The 18,381-nt window shown below is 41.7% G+C and overlaps 1 protein-coding gene across 1 annotated transcript in view; it reads right to left on the bottom strand.

The window, feature by feature from the left end:
- VCPIP1 (valosin containing protein interacting protein 1) overlaps positions 1-18,381 on the bottom strand; it is a 27,959-nt gene extending 9,578 nt beyond the window's left edge. The window contains exons 1-2 of the mRNA XM_054018266.1: positions 15,534-18,381; positions 5,350-5,436 (exon numbers count right to left, since the gene is read on the bottom strand). Coding sequence (XP_053874241.1) covers positions 5,350-5,436; positions 15,534-18,219 — 2,773 coding nt within the window. The 5' untranslated portion in view covers positions 18,220-18,381. The remainder of the gene's footprint in view (positions 1-5,349; positions 5,437-15,533) is intronic.

Raw genomic sequence — 18,381 nt, 5'->3', positions numbered from 1 at the left:
GAGTAAGTTCCTTCACTGTGTATTACTAGTTACATGACCATAGCAATTTAAAATATCCATACCACTTCAAAGCATTATTTGTAATATAATGTTGATACTTATCCTATTTGCCTACCGTTTTAGACACTAATACTGGAAAAATAATTCATGGCAATGCAGCAACATTCAAATACAAAAGGTGTCTCTCCCCTCACTTTCTTTTCATATTTGCTTAGTTGGCAATAGTGACTTCTGGGTCAGGCATTTCCTGTCAGTTAATCACCAGCTGGTGTTTGCCTTTAACGCAGGCCCTCAATTCCAAGTGGTTATTAATGAGGGAGGAACAACAATATCAGGAACTGTGGAAATGGCTGAAATGCTACATGACTTTTTTGTTTCAGTTTTCACCAAAAAGGTTAGTAGTGATTGGACGTCTAACATAGTGAATGCCGGTGAAAATGAGATAGGATCAAGAGGTTAAAATAAGGAAAGAACAAGTTAAAAATTACTTAGACAAGTTAGATGTCTTCAGGTCACTAGGGCCTGATGAAATACGTCCTAGAATACTCAAGGAGCTGACTGAGGAGATATCTGAGCCATCAGCCATTATCTCTGAAAAGTCATGGAAAACCAGAAAAATTCCAGAGGACTGGAAAAGGGCAAATACAGTGCCAAATATAAAAAGGAGAATAAAGACAACCCGGGAAATTACAGACAATTCAGCTTAACTTCAGTACCCAGAAACATAATGGATCAATTTGAAAACACCTAAAAGATAACAAGATAAGTAACAGTCAACATGGATAACCTAATAGCTTTCTTTGACAGGGTAACAAGCCTTGAGGATAGGAGCAAAGCGGTAGATATGGTATATCTTGACTTTAGAAAGCCTTTTAATACGGTCTCACATGACCTTCTCATAAATGAACAATGGAAATACAACCTATATGGAGATACTGGAAGGTGGGTGCCAGTGCTTAATTTGTGCCAGGGCTTGCCAGGACTGAGCCCTGGCACTTCTAGGCTTGCCAGTTCATAGCCCCACCACCAATGGGCTTGGCACGTCAGTTATGAATGTAAAAGAACTGCTTGAGTCCCGGCACTTCTTTCATTACAAATTAAGCATTGGTTGGTGCATAACTGGTTGGAAAACCTTCCCAGAGAGTAGTTATCAGTGGTTCAGAGACAAGCTGGAAGGGCATATCAAGTGGAGTCTCGCAGGGATCATTTCTGGGTCTGATTCTGTTCAATATTTTCATCAATGATTTAGATAACGTCAGAGAGTACACTTATAAAGTTCGCAGATGATACCAAGCTTGGAGGGGTTGCAAGTGCTTTGGAGAATAGGATTAAAATTCAAAATGATCTGGATAAACTGGAAAATGATCTGAAGTAAATAGGATAAAATTCAATAAGGACAAATGCAAAACACTCCACTGAGGAAGGAACAATTAGTTGCACACATACAAAATGGGAAATAACTGCATAGGAAGGAGTACTGCAAAAAGAAATCTAGGGGTCATAGTGGATCACAATCTAAATATGAGTCAATAGTGCAACACTGTTCCAAAAAAAGCAAACAAGGAGTAATTCTTCTGCTCTATGCTGCACTGATTTGGCCTCAACTGGAGTATTGTGTCCAGCTCTGGGTGCCACATTTCAGGAAAGATGTGAACAAATTGGAGAAAGTCCAGAGAAGAGCAACAAAAATGATTACAGGTCTAGAAAACATGACCTATGAGGGAAGATTGAAAAAATTGTGTGTGTTTAGTCTGGAGAAGAGAAGACAGATAGTGGACATGATAACAGTTTTCAAGTACGTCAAAGGTTGTTACAAGGAAGAGGGAGAAAAATTGTTCTCCTTAACCTCGGAGGATAGGACAAGAAGCAATGGACTTAAATTGCAGCAAGGGTGGTGCAGGTTGGACATTAACCACCCTGACAGGAAGCTTTTTCTGAGGTGGAATAAATTGCCTAGGGAAGTTGTGGAATCTCCGTCATTGGAGATTTTTAAGAGCAGGTTAGACAAACACCTGTCAGGGATGGTCTAGATAATACTTAGTCCTGCCATGAGTGCAGGGGACTGGACTAGACCTCTTGAGGTACCTTGCAGTCCTACGATTCTGTGATTCTATAATTGCCCCGAAATGTCCTCTCCATCAGCCATTGTTAGAACAAATTCACTAGCTACACACAATATACCATTCTCCACAGCATAGATTAAGCATGCAGAAAGATGGAAAACCAGAAAGAAACAGATTGTCATAAGATACTTGTCTACAAGTTGTTGGTGCCAAGATTAAGAATTAAGTTGAAAATAATGGGTATGAAATATCACTGAAGTATTAATGAACTTTACAGATTTCTGTAGAAGAGAATAGGATGAGTTGTGTAGTCTTTATTAATCATAAATCATGCTCATTGTTGCAGGGCTGTCTCAAAGCAAAAACACTTTTCTATACACTATGATAAAAGTGTATTTAACATACAATGAAGAGATGATTGATGTGGTACAGCTGTTTCAAGCCAGAATCAAGAGTTTAGCTGAGATTGGTAAAACAGAATCTAGAAATAAATCAAGTGGTGAGAAAGCAGAAGAGTGAGTGCTACACTGTAGATGACACCACAAGAACTAAGTTGTACTGCGAGAGCAAAGACTTGGGTAAGAAAAGCCTAATATTTCAGAGAAGGAACTTAAAGAGAATCAGGTACTATTAATAGCATAACTTCTCAAAAGGAAACATTATTTCACTTGTAGACAACTGTTTTCTCAGATTCTAAAATTAGTTTCTGAAGAATATAGAACAAATTTATATTCTTGCTTTGGTCTTTAACACATCAGATTATTGGCATTTTCCAACAATACAAGAACATCCACGTCATATATGGAAACGAACTAACAATATCACCTATGCATTTTAGAGCATGAAGAACAGAACTTTGAAAGCCTTTATATATGAAAAAAAAGTCACTATTTCCTCAGTCTGCAGCCTCATGCCATGCAAAGTTATGAAAACCATGGCACTTAAACCCAGTTATCTTGCATTCAGCAAAGAAGAGCAGCTAACATACAGAAACTATTTTCCTTATTTATGCAGCTCAGGAAGCTTAACTGGAGATACATAGCTAGGGCGCTACCAAATTCGTGGCCATGAAAAACACATCACAGACCATGAAATCTGGTCTTTTGTGTGCTTTTACCCTATACTATACAGATTTCATGAGGAAACACCAGTTTTTTTTCAAATTGGGGGGCCTGACCCAAAAGGAAGTTGCAGGGGGAAATCACAAGGTTATTTTAGGGGCATCACAGTATTGCCACCCTTACTTCTGCGCTGCCTTCAGAGCCGGGCACCCAGCTCTGAAGGCAGCGCCCTGCCAGCAGCAGCACCAAAATAAGGGTGAGAATACCATACCATGCCACCCTTACTTCTGCGCTGCAGCCTTCAGAGCTGGACAGCCGGAGAGTGGCGGCTGCCGACAATGGCCCAGCTCTGCAGGCAGCAGCATAGAAGTAAGGATGGCAATACCATACCATGCCATCCTTACTTCTGTGCTGCTGCTGGCTCTGCCTTCAGTGCTGGGCTCCCAGCCAACAGTCACCGCTCACCAGATGCCCAGCTCTGAAGGCAGTGGCACCGCCAGCAGCAGTACAGAAGTAAAGGTAGCAGTACTGCAAGTCCCCCCATAATAACCTCGTCCCCCGCCCCCCCAAACTCCTTTTTGGGTCAGGACCCCTACAATTACAATACCGTGAAATTTCAGATTTAAATAGCTGAAATCATTAAATTTGCAATTTTTAAAATCCTATGACCGTGAAATTGACCAAAATAGCCCATGAATTTGGTAGGGCCCTATACATAGCTGTACCGAGACAATTTTAGAATTGAAACTTAACTCTGGGTAACTTTCCTTCATGACTGTGTAATTTTACCTGGAAACAGCCACCAACCTTCATAACCTCAAAATATTTTACACAATTACCAGGCTTACTGCTATTGGAAAGTATCAGAGGGGTAGCAGTGTTAGTCTGGATCTGTAAAAAGCAACAAAGAGTCCTGTGGCACCTTGTAAACTATAAGGTACCACAGGACTCTTTGTTGCTATTAGAAAGTATCCCATACATAATTACTTTATTATACCCAGATTAAGTTTTAAAATAAATATTATTTAGTCATGTAAACTATCTTTAGGTTCCTACGTTGTGCCCATCACTGTGGCATCTGAGCACATTCTATTCTATTAGTAAGAATGTAGGGAAGTTACAGAAAAGGCCAAAAACAGTGTTCTATTGGCCATCACTGGTAGGGTTTGCCTCTTCACTGCTGGTTTCTTCTGCAACCTAAGAAGCAGTATAAAATGCAACTGCAGACTCTGAAGTGCTAACCTTGCAGTGAATCAGTACTTTGAGAGGGAAGAATGGGTGGTCACAATGGAGGTGTGATTTACTCCAGATTCAATGGGATTTTCAGACTCTTAACACATAGCCACTTTTAGCCGGTTCCCCCTGTAAGATGTAAGAATTTCAGAATCCTGCCAAGTGCCATGCCATTTTTAAGGAGAAAGTTTCTTGGAGAAATTCAGAAGGGTTGTTTCCATGACTGAGAAAGATTGATTGCAAGTGACTAAGCAAATCTGCTCCACATGACTAACAAGAACCGAAGCCAGTTTGTAATCCCACAGACAACTGTTGGTAACCCCCTTTGTGAATCACAATCCAAATGTTGAGAACCCTTACTCTAAAAAGTTAGAGAGTAGTATTTCAAGAAATAGAGGCATTTATTCAAGCTACCATGAAAACCAACTATCGGTTGGTTCAGTTTATATGATTGCAGTTAGTGAAAGAAAGTGAATATGTACCTGGTGCATTTTAATTGTGTTTTAAAAACCAAGCAAACGAAAAGACTCTTGCTAAACCTTGGTTTTTTTTGGACACAATCAGCATCTACACATGCAAGTTCCAAGCCTAGGGTCTGAGGTTTCCATGGTTCAGCAGTCACAGATCTAAATGTTTGATGCGTGAAGTCCTACAGATTTAAATAATTTTAACCTGAACATGTTGTTTAAAATGTTGTTTTCTCAAATAGCATGCTTTTTACTGCATTGTCCCCCTATTTTGGTACTTTACTAATTTTTTCCATTTAATTTATTCTAAGAAATGAGGGAGCATTAGAAGTTGGTATGGCATTATTAAATTGAGAGAATGTGTTATGGCAGTGCAGCTTAAGATCTTGACTATATTAAAAAATACAAATTTAGGATGCTTGAGGTGCAAATACCTCAGTATCAATTTTCTCATTCTTAATGATTTGAGAAGATACACACCAAGATTTTAATAATTTTAACCTCAAAGTTAGAAACAAACTGTACCGGTAGTTTTCTTCATTATGCTGTAGAACACCCCACCCTGCTGAAACAAGTGAGGAAGCCCCTTTGCATATGACCAAACATCTTCTCCTGTAAGACAAAAAACAGAGTAATAGTTAGAAGCAAGCAGTCATATTTAATGACACAGGGTAAAATTTTCAATAGTCACTGTTTAATTTATGCCAGGGCTTACCAGGGCTGAGCTCCAATACCTCTAGGCTTGGCAGTTCATAGCCCCGGGACCTCTGGGCTTGCTGCATCAGTTATGAATGTAAAAAAATTGCTTGAGCCCTGGCACCTTTTTCATTACAAATTAAGCACTGTCAAGAGTGTCTAAGGGATTTAGCAAAAAGAACAGGAGTACTTGTGGAACCTTAGAGACTAACAAATTTATTAGAGCATAAGCTTTCGTGGGCAGTAGCCACGAAAGCTTATGCTCTAATAAATTTGTTAGTCTCTAAGGTGCCACAAGTACTCCTGTTCTTTTTGCGGATATAGACTAACACGGCTGCTACTCTGAAACCTGAAATAAGGGATTTAGGAACTTAAGACTTATTGAAAGATGATAGGACTTAGCACCCAAAGTAACTTAGGACCTTTTGAAAAATGTTACCAACAGTCCAGACACAAGTACTCTTTACACTTAAGAACACAAATAGAAAGGAAACATTAACCCTGTTGTCCAGCCATCTCCTAACTCAGGTGGCACGATTTTATATCTCATTCAAAGGATACCACCTTTAACAGTGCAGCACCTCTTAGGACTGTAGAGAGGCAGCATAGTTTAGCATGGACCATGTAAGGGTCTGGAATCCCAGAAACCCTGGCTTCTGGTCCCAGCTCTGCCAATGATTTATGAAGGGAGCCCAGCAAGTCAGTTAATATCTCTGCTTCTATTTCCCATCTGCAAAATAAAAAAAATGCCAACCACTTACCTGCCTCACAGGAATGAGAAGTGATTTAATTAGCATTGTACTGTGACCAACTAGGTCAATAGACATTATTACTGCCCTATACAGGGCTTTGGAGCTGTGCTCCGGCTCCGCCCCAGCTCCAGGCAAAAACCAGCAGCTCCACTGCTCCGCACTCCAGCACTGGGCTCTGCTCCAAAGCCCTGCCTATCAGTATTTAGTATCAGCCCAAATTCTGGAGTGGAATTTGAACCCAATCTTCTGGCCCAAAAACAAACTTAAACTGGACAATTGATTTTTTCATTCTAAAAAAGTGAAATGGAAAAGTTTTCAGAGACTTAAAAAGGAAAAAAATAGTCTAAGAGCCACCTTCTGCAGATCTTGCGTTCTAAACAGCCACGTATTTCTCTGTCTTAACTCTCCATCAAATCTTGTCAGCTGAAGCAATGTCAAATAATAAATAGCACCAAGGAAATAAGTTAACTGTATCTGCTATTTGGGGAGACAGTATGTATGAAAGATGCCATAAAATATCACCCTTCAGTACTTTTTCAGTCAGTAGGGGATACAAGCTAAAACATAAAGTAAGGTAAACTAGAGAGTAGCACACTTCATAGCTTCTTTAGGCTGAGCTCATTACCCACACCAGGCGCTTCTTGCATTCCTCCATGTCCCCACCCTGGTTCACAAGCTCCATGCGTGCTACTCTCCCATCCCCCTTAATTTCAGGGACTCCCTGCAATTCCCTCCCAACCTACCCATGCTAAGAGCTCCCTCCTTCACCGCATGGCAGGTGTTCTATGTGTCACCCATTAGGCCACCTCCCCCAAGCCAGAGGCTCCACGCATATCCCATTCTCCCAGTCCCACTTTCTCCTCCACTCCCATTTTTATTTCTTTTCTTTCTGTTTGGGAGAGAAAATCATTTAGGGTGGCAGCATTTTAAAACTACTGGGAAGCGAGACAGAGTTGAGATGGTGAGGTATTGTTATGCTAGAAGTCAAGTGTCAGGAGGTAGCCATATTAGTCTGTATCCACAAAAACAAGGAGTCCGGTGGCACTTTAAAGACTAACAGATTTATTTGGGCATAAGCTTTCGTGATCGAAATGGCCCTGTCAACACTGGTTCTCCACTTGTGAGGTAACTCCCTTCTCTTCATGTGTCATTATATAATGCCTGCATCTGTAATTTTCACTCCATGCATCTGAAGAAGTGAGGTTTTTTACCCACAAAAGTTTATGCCCAAATAAATCTGTTAGTCTTTAAGGTGCCACCAGACTCCTTGTTGTTTTTATGCTAGAAGTTGTTAATGCCTGTCATCAACCAGATCTTTGATCTATAGACCCTTGCAGAGGGGGTTGAAGCTAATGCTCAATGTGTCCACACCCACACCCACCCTTTGCTTTTTCTGATTTTCACAAAAATCAATTGGGGTCTGACAACTGATGCCTAGACCATTCCCTGAAATTCTGGAATTGATCAGATGCACTGTTCAAAAATTATCATGTTACAAATAGATAGAAATGCCATTGAGTTGAGCAGAAACCTTGGTTCTCTCAACCGACAAATAGGATGACGCACTATTGATTCTGTTCAAATATTTTCTCCCCTACTTTTTTTAAAAATACTTTCTATCACTTCAATCAGAGAAGTTGCCACTACTCTTTCAGAAGCAATTATATTATAAGATTTCACAGTTCCTGCAATGCAAGCTCCACAAATCTAGGCAAGTCTTAGGGCACATTTTCACTGGCAGCGCTTTAATGCTGTTTAGTCGCAACATAGCACTGGGAGAGAAAAAAAAAAAAAAAAAAAAAAAACACACACACACTTCCACGAGGGGGAATAGCTCCCAGCGCTGGTGCACTGTCTACACTGGCACTTTACTTGCAGCGCTCAGGGGGGTGTTTTTCACACCCCTGAGCAAGAAAGTTGTAGCGCTGTAAAGTGCCAGTGTAGACAAGCCCTTAAGTTATCCAAACAAAATGTTAGCAGCTAGTAGAAAAACGATCTGATACACCTCTGCCTCAATATAACGCTGTCCTCGGGAGCCAAAAAATCTTACCGCATTATAGGTGAAACCGTGTTTTATTGGACTTGCTTTGATCCACTGGAGTGCGCAGCCCCGTCCCCCCCGGAGCACTGCTTTACCACGTTATATCCGAATTCATATTATATCGGGTCACGTTATATTGAGGTAGCTGTGTATTTACAACTCACAGCTTTGCCATGCTCATGAACTATGACACTGTAAGCTCTTTGATGTAGGGAGTGTCTTTCTGTTCTGTTTGTAAAACACCTAGCACATTGGGGTCCCAGTCCATGACTGAGACTTCTAGGTGCTGTGATAATACAAATTAATAAATAATAATAATAATAATATTCTAAAGACAACAATCCAAGATAATGTTCCAAAATTTAATCAATAAGGTTGCAGAATGTATATGAACTAAAACAGACCAGATTAAATGGCTTTAATGCCATACTTCCTTATCCATCGGCTTTTAAATTGTTTGATTTCAAACCATCATAACACTTCAACAAATTCCACTGCACTTCTTAAAAAAAAAAACTCACTTTAAAAAAGTGTATTTTCCCTACTCTTTGTAGTCAAAGGCTGAAAGGTGTTTTTTGCACAAACTTTCCAGAGTTCATCCTCTGGCTGAGACCAGAACTGGCAAATTTCATCCTGGCAGGTGAAAGTTATATGCAACTCATACATGCCATTTACAATTAAAAATATTTATGCAACCTTAACTATAGGTCTTGCTATATTGCATCTATAAAAAGCTGCCCCTACTATTATATATATATATATATATATATATTATATATAAATAAAAGAGGAAGTTTAAGAAGGGCTGGTAGTTGATGAGGTTCCAAATCAAGAAGACTGTTTCTTGATTCTAAATACCTGTTCAAAGCCAGCAAATACCTAGTACAGGGGTAGGCAACCTATGGCACGCATGCCAAAGGCGGCACGCAAGCTGATTTTCAGTGGCACTCACGCTGCCCGGGTCCTGGCTACCGGTCCGGGGGGCTCTGCATTTTAAATTAATTTTAAATGAAGCTTCTTAAACATTTTAAAAACCTTATTTACTTTACATACAACAATATTTTAGTTATATATTATAGACTTATAGAAAGAGACCTTCTAAAAACGTTAAAATGTATTACTGGCACGTGAAACCTTAAATTAGAGTGAATAAATGAAGACTTGGCACACCCCTTCTGAAAGGCTGACGACCCCTGCCCTAGTATCTCAAGTGAAGCACTGATGGAGATTTTCAATGGGCCCAAAGTCCCTTTGGCTGGTTTTTACTAATCATAAAGACCACGGAACCATCTCATAGATCAGAGGTGGGCAAACTATGGCCCGGGGGCGACATCCAGCCCTTCAGACATTTTCATTTGGCCCTTGAGCTCCTACCGGCTGGAGAGTGGGGTCCAGGGCTTGCCCCGCTCCGGCGCTCCAGCCAGGGTCTTGCCCTGCTCCATGCGTGCTGTGGCTCCGCGCGCCTCCTGGAAGCAGCGGCATGTCCCCCCTCCAGCTCCTATGCATAGGGGCAACCAGGTGGCTCCGCATGCTGCCCCTGTCGAGAACTGTGGCCAATGGGAGCTGCAGGGGCGGCGCCTGCAGACAGGGCACAGAGGAGCCGTAGGGGAGATATGCTGCTGCTTCCAGGAGCTGCTTGATGTAAGCGCCACCTGTAGCCTGCACCCCTGACCCCCTCCTGCACCCCAAACCCCTACTCTAGCCCTGATCCCCGCTCCTACCCTCTGAACCCCTTGGTCCCAGCCCAGAGTACCCTTCTTCCCCCCCCAACCCCTCATCCCCAGCCCCAACCCAGAGCCTGTAGCCCCAGCCCGGAGCCCCCTCCCGCACCCTGAACTCCTCATTTCTGGCCCCATCCCGGAGCCCTCACCCGCTCCCGCACGCCAGCTGGAGCCCTCACCCCCTACTGCACCCCAGCTCCCAATTACTTGAGCATTCATGGCCCACCATACAATTTCCATACCCAGATGTGGCCCTCGGGCCAAAAAGTCTGCCCACCCCTGTCACAGATGGTTGCTCACCTCTCTAAGTGCACCCCAAATCTTGGAAAAGCTAAAAAAAATACAGTAAATATTCTTGCTTTATAGATACTCATTTTCATTTAGCCTAGGATTTTAAAGGAAAATAAGGGAGTTAGGAACCCAAATCACATTGAAAGGATTTGAATTTATTTCCCATAGGTGCCTTTGAAAATCCCCAAACATTAAGCTACAGGCTAGTTTTTTTTTAATCTAATGCACCATTATAAAGAGAAGCAAAATTAAATTCAGATAGGTGCTCTTCACTTTATACAAAGGCATATTATGATGACATTTAAGTGTTCCCTTTAACATATTAAAAAAAAAAGAACATTTTAAATGTACTTTTCACCCTTATGATATGCTGCATTTATTTTTTGAATATTAACCTTAGTCAGTAAAAAACTCCTAATAGTTTCACTTTCTCTCTCATCAGTTTTGCTTCCCAGTTGTTACACACTACAGTATTCTTGCTGAGTTCACAACACTGCCAGGAAATAAAACTTCTGTTTCCATTTATTTAAGATGTGGTCCTAACAATTCTGCTCATATTAAATTTAACAATCTTTTTATTTCTTTTTTTAAATATCTAGACTGTGTATGAAGAGAGTCTAATTGCAAGAAGTATGAATAATGCCTCTGAATTATAGCACATAGAGTCCATCTTACACTTTTACAGTTATTGATTAATTACAGCAAGGCAGAGCTTCAAAAATTAACATCAGTATCAATTAATCTAGAGATCAAGGCTACTAATCATGGTGAAAAATACTTTTGCTACCATGCCTCCTGCAATTTAAAATGACTAACATTTGTGCACTGTTCATTCTGTACTGTATTTAGGTTTGGCAGAATTTTTTTTTTTTTTTTTTTTTTTTTTTTAAATAATTTTGACAGATAAACATCTGCGGCTGCCGTACGTCAGATGACTTGGGCTCGCAGGGATCAGGCTAAGGGGCTGTTTAATTGTGGTGTAGACATACAGGCTCAGATTAGAGCCCAGGCTCTAGGACCCTGTGAGGAGATGGGACACAGAGCTTGGACTCTAGTTGGGCCCAAACATCTACACCACAATTAAACAGCCCCTTAGCCCTAGCCCTGTGAGGCCAAGTCAGCTGACACAGGCCAATCACGGATGTTAAATTGCAGTGTAGACATACCCTTTATGGATCCAGAGCACCACTCTGCTGCTCAGAGCTTTCCCAAGCAGCAGCAAGCCGAAATCATGGTTGCCCACAGGGTTCTGAGTAACTAATACATTGATAACTAATGAAATAGAATTTTGACTCTGCTGCAGCTTGGGAGCACTATGACCAGCAGCAATGCAGGCATTACAGCTGCACAAGGCTTCAGACAGATAGTACTGCATCATTTTACACTCTGTTCATATTTGAAAGGTTCTCTTCTTTCCACAGTCTCTTAAGAACTAGAAACTTTTTAAACTAAAAGCTTTGATTTTGCTGAATTAAATGGCATTCAGCCAGGAAAGATTCCTGTTGCCCCAAGCAAGTGGATTTTTGAAGCACTGCAGCAAAGGAGTTTCTTAGTTTATATGCTCTTTTATGTAACATTAAGAAGGACTATGTATCAGGAAAGAACAAGGATGGAGAAGAGAGCTCACACTATAATAGTGTCAGCCATTAGAAGAAACATATGAAAGGGTTGTGATGCTTTAATGAAGAGATCTCAGATGAGAGGAAGAAAATGTATCATTGCATCTGGACAGATTTATTTTAGTGGTACTATAATGCGGTTTGCAATTCAAGTATTTGTAACTTACCTTTGGGGTCTATACATTTGTCCTATGTTGCTGGGTTAGGTTCTTTTCAATGCTCAGAAGACGGGTTTAATGAAACAGACCATTAATCTGGCAGATCATGCAATAGGATTTAGAAACTGCCTCAGGAGTCCACATATCAGAGATGATACTCTTAGTAATATGTTGGAGTATGCTGATTACACAGTGGTTATGGATTCCTTAAGAGCAGACTTCTGTACTTCAACTTCAGATATGGCTGCAAGAATGGCAGTGTTGTATTCACAGGAAGCATATGCACCTGCTTTTTTTCAACAATAGGAATGAGACAGCCTAACCTATATTTATTTTATATATATTTCAATGACACCCCAACAGTCAGTTCATGCACTGGTAGGAGAGGACACACAAAAAAGTCAGCTACCTGAGCTTTCAGCTTAGGCCTGTCTACACAAAGAAGTTGCCTTGTTTTAACTGAAATCAGTTTTAAAACCAGTTTAGTTAAACTAATGCAAGCCCCTATATTGACACACTTAGCAGTTTAAACCTGGTTATATCAGCTTATCCAACACCTGCTAATTTACCAGCACAAGCCAAACCGATCTAAATAGATTTAAATCTGGCTTGTGAGAGCCCACAAAGGGTTTTTGCAATGGTTAAACTAAATTGGTTTAAAAAGATACCTTTAGTTAAACCGGTGCAACTCTGTGTTTAGAGTAGGTCTTTGGGAACAAAAAGTAGTTCCTGTGTATGGTGTGGGCTTCTAAATTTTGAGCCAGGCAAAAACGGGGAAGAAAGCCAGAGCCAATTTTTCACAGGTCAGATATAAAATGTAAAGCAAAAGTCCAAAAACAAAATAATGCAAAGTATCCAGTTTAAAGCTCTGTAAAAAACATCACAATTTAGAAGTTAGTTGAACACAGCATAATGCTCCAGAGAGAACTTGTCAAGATCTTTAATTAACTTGTTGATCTAGAAATACTTGCACCAGAAAGAGAGCTTTTAGTCACTCAAATAGGCTGAACTGGTGTCCTTCCATTAAAAAGCCTGGATATGGTTTTCCCCAGTGTCGAAAAAAAGTTTTCCAGCATCCAGAATGATAAGCAACAGATTTTCCAAAATGGATTTTCCTTGTAAGCATGAAAATGTAAAACAGAATTTTCAGACACGTCTCTTCTCTCTCTACCTCGTCTAATTCAAGTCTACAGGATTTTATTGACAAAAGCAAATACTATGCTATCCTCTCTCACTCTGTAAAAAGAGGCGCACAGACGCTTCAGAATTTGTAACACGGTAGCTAGGTGGCAACTGAGAAACTATCACTTATATAGCCCCATATAGCATGATGGCTGAAAGCATCACATCTGAAATGCTCCCAGTCCTCTGCATCCCAAGAATATTACATTCTTTTCCTGTGAAAAATTAAAATTGTTTTTATAAAATTGTTTGAAGTCTTAGCTGCCTGCTCAATTAATGAATGGAACTAAACAGCTGTAATACAGTAGCAAGCAGCCAGTTGTCAGCACAAATTCCCTCCAGAAGTCATTAGAATAAAGTACAGTACGGTTTTGATCAAAAGAGCGACTATGTAAAAATAGCATCTTACCCAATGGCTTTGTTCTGTGTAATCTGTCATAACTGTTTGCTTTTAAGACAAAAAATAAGTGTGTGCTACCATTTATTCTATTAACCCTGAAAAGCTAATACAGCCACAAGAGAGTGAGCTGGATTCTTTTTCTAGCTTGTACATCAACAAAACTGTTAACCAAGCTCCAAATGCAGAATCTTGAACTAGTGATGTGAGAGTCAAAGAATAACTTGAGTCTCTGATCCCAGGCTGAGCTTGCAGCATTCAGAATTTAACAATACATCTCTACCTCGATATAACGCTATCCTCGGGAGTCAAAAAATCTTACCGCGTTATAGGTGAAACCGCATTATATTGAACTTGCTTTGATCCACCGGAGTGCGCAGCCCAGCCCCCCTGGAGCACTACTTTACCACGTTATATCCAAATTAGTGTTATATCGGGTCGCGTTATATCGAGGTAGCAGTGTATTTACTTGTAAACAAAGCAAGTTTGATACAGAAGTCATTGGAACAAATGTAGAATGCCAGAGTGCTTTTTTGAGTATCAGTTATCACTGCATTTTCAAGAGTATTTTCTGGGGATCTTGTTATACATTCTGAGTGAGTATTTTAGAGCTCCATCTTAAAGGAAAGCAGTTTTTAACCTAGACTATTCCAAAATGGGCCCTTGAGGTTGTAGCACATATGCCAAGCTAATGTCTTGGCTGGTGGTTCAAAATGCTATCATACAGGAGATCTGGGTGTAGACAGACTCATAAGAAAGCAAAATAATAAGGTGTAAGCTTCTGTCACTGCACTCTCAGGATTATGAAATTGTTTTGTTTTTAAATATTATGTTTTACTTTGTGTTAGCCAAACTAATTCCAGGCAAAGGAGAAGGCCCATTCCAACAAAACACTCTAAATATTACTACTCTGTATGCTTGTCCAGCTAATGTACTACAGTGAACGCTGTAATTCCTGGAAATAAGTGAGAGGAATTGTTGCACTGAGTAATATAAAGCCATTTCAGCTTAGCACACTGGTACATTACTGGGACAAAAACAGAGCAGAGACAATGGGAAAAGAGGAGGCAGAACAGAAATAAAAAGAAGAAAGGGAAAATAAAAACTATCAGTACTAGAAACAGTCTCTCGTCAGCCACCAGAAGTTTAGACATCAGGAAGTGAGAGAAGCACTGAAAAACGCCTGAGTCATCCGAGTCAAGGTAGGAAAAATGAAAATGAAATGACAAGAAAAAGGAAGCGGTGAAGAGTCCCTTCTTCTGTCATTATGAATACCTCAAATTCACATTTTTCAATTGTTTTCAATTGAAGCTTCGCTAACTTACTGGTTAATTTGGGACTCAAGTATATTCAGCTTCTTTCTTTGGTATCTATTGCATCTCCTCTGCTTACATTAAGCCAATTACAATACCCAACTACTGTTCCTCACTATGTCTCAGTCTACATATAAAGTTGCACCAACTTAGCCAAGGTGCAATGTTGCATTGACTTCACTGACCAGTGTAACCTTTTGTGTGGCAAGCTGTAAGGCTTTATCTCTGTACAAAATTAAGAGTTTAGATAGCATCCAAACTTCCAATTAAACAAAAGCTGTCTAATTATTTTCTTATCCCCTTAGCCTGCATCCATCCTTGCATCCTCTGAAGTCTGGGTGAGGATGGGAAGAGTAACTTATGTATACACCAAATTTTACCTTCAGAAGGGACTGGGGGGGAAAAAACAGAATGAGCTCAGAGAGGGCTCCACAAAGGCACAGAGTAGAAGGTATTTTTTGTATTGTGTTAAAAAAAACAATGTATGAACTACAGATACCTCACAAGACAAATTAAATACAAATTAAAGTTAGTCTTACCCATTAATGTTGCTAGAAGACACAGTGAGTACATTTCTTTATCAACTTGCTCTTGCAACTCCTTGGAAGATATTTTACTGGTTACTGCAACATCTTCATGTTTCACAGCATGACTTGAGGTTGCTGAAGTAGACTGACTACCTTCTTCCTTACCTTTGAAGATCTCTATAGTTATTTTATCACCATGCTGCAAGGGAACTGGCTCGTTTTCCATTCCTTCCTTGGGTGGCAGAAGCTCTTTGGGAGGAAAGCCATAGCGAATACATTGCAAGTATGGAGGAATATTAAATTCTCTGGCTATACTTTCCTGCAGCTCCACGAATGTGGTTGTGGACTTCAATGTAAGCATAGACTGTCGCCCATCATTTGTTGTTATTCGGATCTTCTTTTCTTTTGTAGAAGTTGGAGAGTAAGGGGTCTTTGTAGGCGTAGCAGGAGCAGATGATGGCCCATCACGAACAGCGGCAGGGGAAGTAGTCCTAGGTTGCCCTTTTTGTTCTTGTTTTAATTTTTCAGTTTTCCGTTTCTGCATCACAGAAGCCTGGTCTGCAATGTTCTGTTGAATAGTTCTTTCAGTTTTACTCATATTTAACTCTTCCTTGTGCAAAGTTTTCATTTTCTGTCCAGTAAGAATAATTTTGGTTGGAAGTTGCGAATCTAAGTCTTGTCCTTGTTGTATATCATCAGCTCTTTGCACATGAGCACTATCAATATTTACAGGAGTATAATCATCAGGGTTCTTTTTGGCAGTCTGATGTAATATTGTATTGACAACTTTCTGAACAAGAATCTCACTACCAAATTCACCAGGAAAATGTTTGGTAACAAGTTTCATTGCAACATCATACACATTACTGTTAAGAGTTGTATCACTTTCATACTGGAACCAATATACAGTCTCTCTCACCACTCTTCCACCCCATTCTAAAGTAATAGGAAAGGCTTCAGGGAGATTGTCATATTCTTTACCATCCCAATAGTGCTTGAATCCACAGCCACATTTGCCACCAGTGGATCTAGTATTAGTTCTGTCCCCATCCAGATATACAACAGATCCATCTCCCCTGACACGACGTACCAAGGTACCATGACACCAGTTACAAGCAGTCAAACTACTCAGACTGTAGTCTGGTACCAGAACATCCTTCACAGAATTATAAGAGCACACCAAACTGTTCAGAGGGAAACTGTAATTTTTGTCAGGCCTCAGCTGGCCATGGGTACTTTTGGCCAGGTTATATAGTTTCCCTCCGGGAGCCAGCCATTCTGGAGGAACATGAAGCTCTGAAAGGGCACCACAGATTAGACACTTGTGAAGGCGGTTATCCACGACTGCTTTTTTGGCAGCTGCAGTAACATCTTCAGGCTGAACTCCTATTACACCAGTCCTTCTGTAAAAATACTGATGTACATCAGCTACTAAACTGGGATGAATACCATGCTTATTCATGAAAACCTCTTCCATTGCAGCAACCAGCCTCAGTAAGTATTTGTCTTGCAAACTTCTATCTCCTCCAATCACACAACCATCCTCCTCCAGTTTGATGTACTTTTTGATGAGATCCTGAGGAACTCCCCAAGCTTTAGGAAGTAATTTCATAGGCAGTTTCGGTAAAGCAGCACCTTTTATTCCAACCAGAGGAATATAATGGTTACGTCCAGAGCTACTCCATGCAATACAGATAGGTTTGTTCAACATGCCATCTTTTCCCATACATTTCTCTACCGGTACCAGCCCAGGGAGGAAAGTGGCTGAGTAATCTCCAGAACTGCGCATTCCACTCAAGGAATCCAGCAAGATGATGGGCCGGTGAAGCACATTGGCCAAACCAAAGATGTGAATGTTTCGCAGGCCCAATGGCACACCTTCTGGAGGGACAAACAAAGGGTCACACTCATTGATTATGTCCTCCCACTCTACTGCGTCAATGAAATCATGGAAGAGAGCCTTGTAGCGGCTCAGGTTCTCCTTGAAGTGCTTCTTCAGGTTCTCCCGAAGCGCATGCCAGAACAGCTCCCTGCCCACCAGTGCCCGTGAGACAGCATGGACCAGGCAGTGGCCGTCACCATCCACGTGGACAGGGATCAGGCAGTCCTGGCTATTGTTGGCTTTCTTGATGTCCTCCAGGGTGTCATGCAGGTAGAGGAGGCTGCCGGAGCGGTCCTTGCCATAGCCCATAGTGTCGACATGCTCAGGCTCGATGAGGAAGGCGCGGTCACCCAGGAGAGCACAGTCAAAGATATCCCCCTGGTTCATCTCGGTGAGAAGCTTGGCCTTGCCCGTTTGCTTGTCCATGCCATAGCGGGCCAGGATGGGGGAAAGCAGCTTGCAGTGGTAGTTGGACAGGCCCATAACTTTGACCAGCTCCGTGTTCTTCCTGGGGGGCCCCCCGCCGCTCACCCCCAGCAGCGCGTTCCGCAGCAGGTTGTGCAGCACCAGGTCCGGGTCCGTCACCTCCTCCACCCCCAGCAGCTGCCGCTGCTCGTGGCGCTGCCCGCAGTCCGTGCACTCGATGCTGCCGCTGCTCAGCGGCCCGTGGGCCGGGAAGAACAGGCGCGCCTGGCAGCTGGGGTCCGGGCAGGTTCCGGAGAAGATGCGCCGGTCCCGCTTTTTCGAGACAGGCGGCGGCGGCTGCTGCTGCTGCTGCTGAGAAGGCGGAGGAGGAGGAGGCGGCGGTTGGGACATCGCTCCGCAGTGGGCAATCTGCCCCCCTAGCTTCTCTCCCCTCACGAGCTCATCCCCTCGCCCCGGGTAACGGCCGGAGCCCGACGGATTCCGCCCCTTCCCCCAACCGCGGCGCACCAAGCCCCCCACGGAACGCGGAAGCCACCGGCACCACCGCTTACT

Source organism: Malaclemys terrapin, chromosome 2 (genome assembly GCF_027887155.1).
Source record: "Malaclemys terrapin pileata isolate rMalTer1 chromosome 2, rMalTer1.hap1, whole genome shotgun sequence".
NCBI lineage: Eukaryota > Metazoa > Chordata > Testudines > Emydidae > Malaclemys > Malaclemys terrapin.
The sequence above is the reverse complement of the archived record's forward strand: the minus strand, read 5'-3'. Positions and strand labels throughout refer to the sequence as shown.